Source organism: Austrofundulus limnaeus, unplaced genomic scaffold (assembly GCF_001266775.1).
Source record: "Austrofundulus limnaeus strain Quisiro unplaced genomic scaffold, Austrofundulus_limnaeus-1.0 Scaffold162, whole genome shotgun sequence".
Lineage (NCBI taxonomy): Eukaryota > Metazoa > Chordata > Actinopteri > Cyprinodontiformes > Rivulidae > Austrofundulus > Austrofundulus limnaeus.
The window spans coordinates 336,763-340,230 of NW_013952564.1; the positions used below are offsets into that span (position 1 = coordinate 336,763).

Below are 3,468 nucleotides of genomic sequence, written 5' to 3' on the forward strand. Positions count from 1 at the left end.
TTCTTCTTTAGATTGTTCTTTTTTATGTACAGTGTCCTGAGACAACGTATGTTGTGACATGGCGCTATATAAATAAACTTGAACTTGAACTAAGTCAAACTTATCAAAGACTCCTTATTACCTACCTCAGATCATTGATGATAATGCTATTGAGTGTAATTTCATTATTATTAATTTTGCTCATGTCTGCACTGTAATTCAGTGTTTTATCAGTTGTAACTAAAGATGTGAAAGGGGAGTCAAGCATCTTTCATGACTTTCATTTTTAATCCCAAGAAAAGATACAGTAGGTACCAGGGAACATGGATACTGAGGAACATAGGTATGGGTCCAAATATTAACCTCTCCAGCCCCAACGAGTAGGGTTACCATCCTTTTTGTCAAAACCAGTTTCGTTAGTTTGTTTTTCAAATGTAATTAAACCAAAATCCAAAAGGAATGACTGATTTTCTTTTGTTAGTTTCAAGTTATTTCAGCGACCTTTATATTTTGTTTTGTTTTTACAAAATGGTGCATACAAATTAGTTTTAATCTTTATATGCAAGTATTGGAACAACATAATGATCCAACTCGGCAACAGAAAACCAAGACTGTTGAACAGCTAAAAGCTTACATCAAACAAAAACGGGACAACACTTTTCTCCAAAATCTTCAACACTTGGTCTCCTCAATTCCTAGATATTTATATGCTTTTAAAAGAAGAAAGGATGTTTCACAGTGGTAAACATGATCCTGTCTTAAATCTTTTGAGCTATGTTCCTATAATAAAATTCAAAATTACCTAATTTTTCCTTTAAAATTAGTCTCTTCGTTTAAACATTTGATGTGTTTACTGTTTTATTATAAAAAATATGGGTTTGTGAAATTTGCAAATCGGTGCACTTTTTTATTTTCATTCCACACAATATGTCAACCTTTAATAAATTGAGGTTGTTGATTCTGTGTCTGCTTTACTAGAATGTGTTGTGTCACTGGTTTAATAGCATGTGACACACCACAACTTCATGTGCTGACTTGTTTCTCAAAGTGCGGGAAGAGCTTTTATCAACGTAACACTTCTAAAGAATATGCCCAAGGCGTAGGTGTATTTTGCATGGGGGTTAGGAGGGTTATGACCCCCACAATAATTTGATCCAGTGAATATACCCCCTCCCCCAATAAAATTATAAATTTGATGTATGATTAAGCATAATTGCTGAAACATGCAGGGTTTTAGAGCACACCCTCCTCAGTGGTAGAGCTAAAGTTACGCCCTTGTGTAATGATAGCATCTATGTCATGTAAAAACATGTCTTTGCCTGATTGCTTGTCTTGATGCAAGAACCTGCTCTGCTGATTTATCTGGAACACATGGTCACTCAAGTTTTACAAATCTCTCCCCATAAGTATACTTTTATATTAGTTTAGTTTACCTTGGTTTACACCTTACTGTGTGTGCCGTTTTCCTTTCTGTTCACTTACTTAACAAAATTATTTGTTAAAAACCTGCATGTCCTGAACTCTGCAGCCCTTTAAGACCGAGTCACAGAAAACATGCAAATGTCTCAACTTGCCTATCTTTGTTCCAGTGAGAACTTGAATTTCATAGAATTCTCCATTCTCAGATTGCAAGATCTTTATCACTACGCATTGATGAAATAACAACAAATAAGAGTAAAGTACATTCAGACGAACATCTTGTTTATTTGCAAAATTTATAGAATGTGCCAGCAGTACTCAAAAGTGTGAAAAATGCAGTAGTTATAGAAAAATAAAGACTTTTTTTTTTACAATACATGTAAATTAAACATTTTTTTGTCTTTTAAAGCATAGGATTAATTCAAACTATTAAAGTACATTTTCATCAGTTACAGGATCAGTAACTGATTTAGACTCAAATATCCGCTGAAACATCACTTGAACTCTCTGGAGCAGCTGTCTGAACCGAGCAGAAGTGTCCTCATTGACATGGAGGAAAACCAGAGGGTTCAGAGCACTGTTCAGACTCACAAGAGCACGACTGAGCTGATGAGTCCTGAAGACCCCAAAATACCAGTTTTTACACACGTTCTGCTTTTTCAAAACTCTGGAATATAAATTGAGGTTTTTGAACACATGGTGGGGTGTATAACAAACTGAGAAGAGAAAAATCAAAATGAACAACAACCTCAGGCTTCTTTGCTTTCGGACCTTGTTAATTGTATTTTTATGAACGAGAACAAAAATTACATGTCCATAGGATCCCAGTGTGATGAGGAGCGGGATGCAAAATCCAGTGAGAGTCCATCCAAGGTTGTACTTCAGGTAATCCTCAACATATTCCTTTGAAGTGCTGTCATAACACTGAGTCTTGTTTTGGGATGTTTTGGGGTAAAGCATGTCTGGAAGACTTTGAACACCCACCAGGATCCAAACCAGGACTGAGATGATCACAGAGTGAGTCACAGTTAATCTTCCCATCACTCTCACTGGATGGACAATGGACAGGTACCTGTACACACTTATACAGGTGAGGAAGCCAATGCTGCAGTACAGATTCAGGTGGAAACAGAATCTTGTTACCTTGCAGAACTCGTCTCCAAAGATCCATGTACTTTTTTTAAAGTAGTACACCACCAGGAAGGGAAGTGTCAGCAGATACAAAATGTCTGCAAGTCCAAGATTAAGCATAAAGACATTGACATTCCTCAGTTTCTTCCAGTTGTGCAGCAAAGACTTCAGTCCCCATCCATTAGCTACCAGCCCAACGATGAGCACTAAGATGTAAAGAGTAGGCAGGATCCTGTGCTCAAATAGTTCCTTGTCAGGATCAGTGCAGTCAGTTTGATTCATTTTGTCTTTCAAAAAAAGTCTAACCTTTCCTCAGAGGTTATGCTTACAACTGAGAAGTAAATTAAAAAGCTCAACCTATATAACTTCCTCTTTGACACTCTGCCGGCTCGTAGGCAGGTTTTACTTCAGAAACGTCATTGTGCAATGCCTCGCCCCATGTTTTTTTTTTTCTTACAGAGGGAGACGGCATTCAAAACAAGAGTGGGAATGTCAGCTGTTTGTTCATGGAACACAAGGTTACACCATTCAGTTCACAAGTATTTTCTTTATTTCTTAGTAACCTTTTAGCGTGGGCACACTGAACTGTTTGAAATTCTTTAATTCTGAAATAGCTGTTTTTAGCTGTCAATGACATCTATAAACCTCAACTGTCCTGATTTGTTGACCTGTTCAGCTGCATTTATCTACACTGCTCTACTAATAAATTTAATATTTTGTTTTATGTTTATCTAACCATTTTATCAAATATTTTACAAACATCCTGACTGAAAACCTACTACATACTACATAAATTAGATTAATAGATTATAGATTAAAGATTCCTGAAGAAGTAGAAAAAGAGAAAAATGGAGCACAATGAAAGATTAATCTGTCAAGAACTAAAACAAGTTTCATATGACTGCAAATTCAACATATTCCTGATGAGATGAGTCAGTG

At 36.2% G+C, this 3,468-nt stretch overlaps 1 protein-coding gene across 1 annotated transcript; it reads right to left on the minus strand.

Annotated features, from left to right (window-relative positions):
- Positions 1–1,669: 1,669 nt before the first annotated feature.
- On the minus strand, positions 1,670–2,872 carry LOC106523627 (P2Y purinoceptor 1). The gene has a single exon (XM_014017120.1). The coding sequence runs from the start codon at positions 2,809–2,811 to the stop codon at positions 1,828–1,830; it is 984 nt and encodes a 327-aa protein (XP_013872574.1). The 5' UTR covers positions 2,812–2,872; the 3' UTR covers positions 1,670–1,827.
- Between the last annotated feature and the right edge of the window lie 596 nt (positions 2,873–3,468).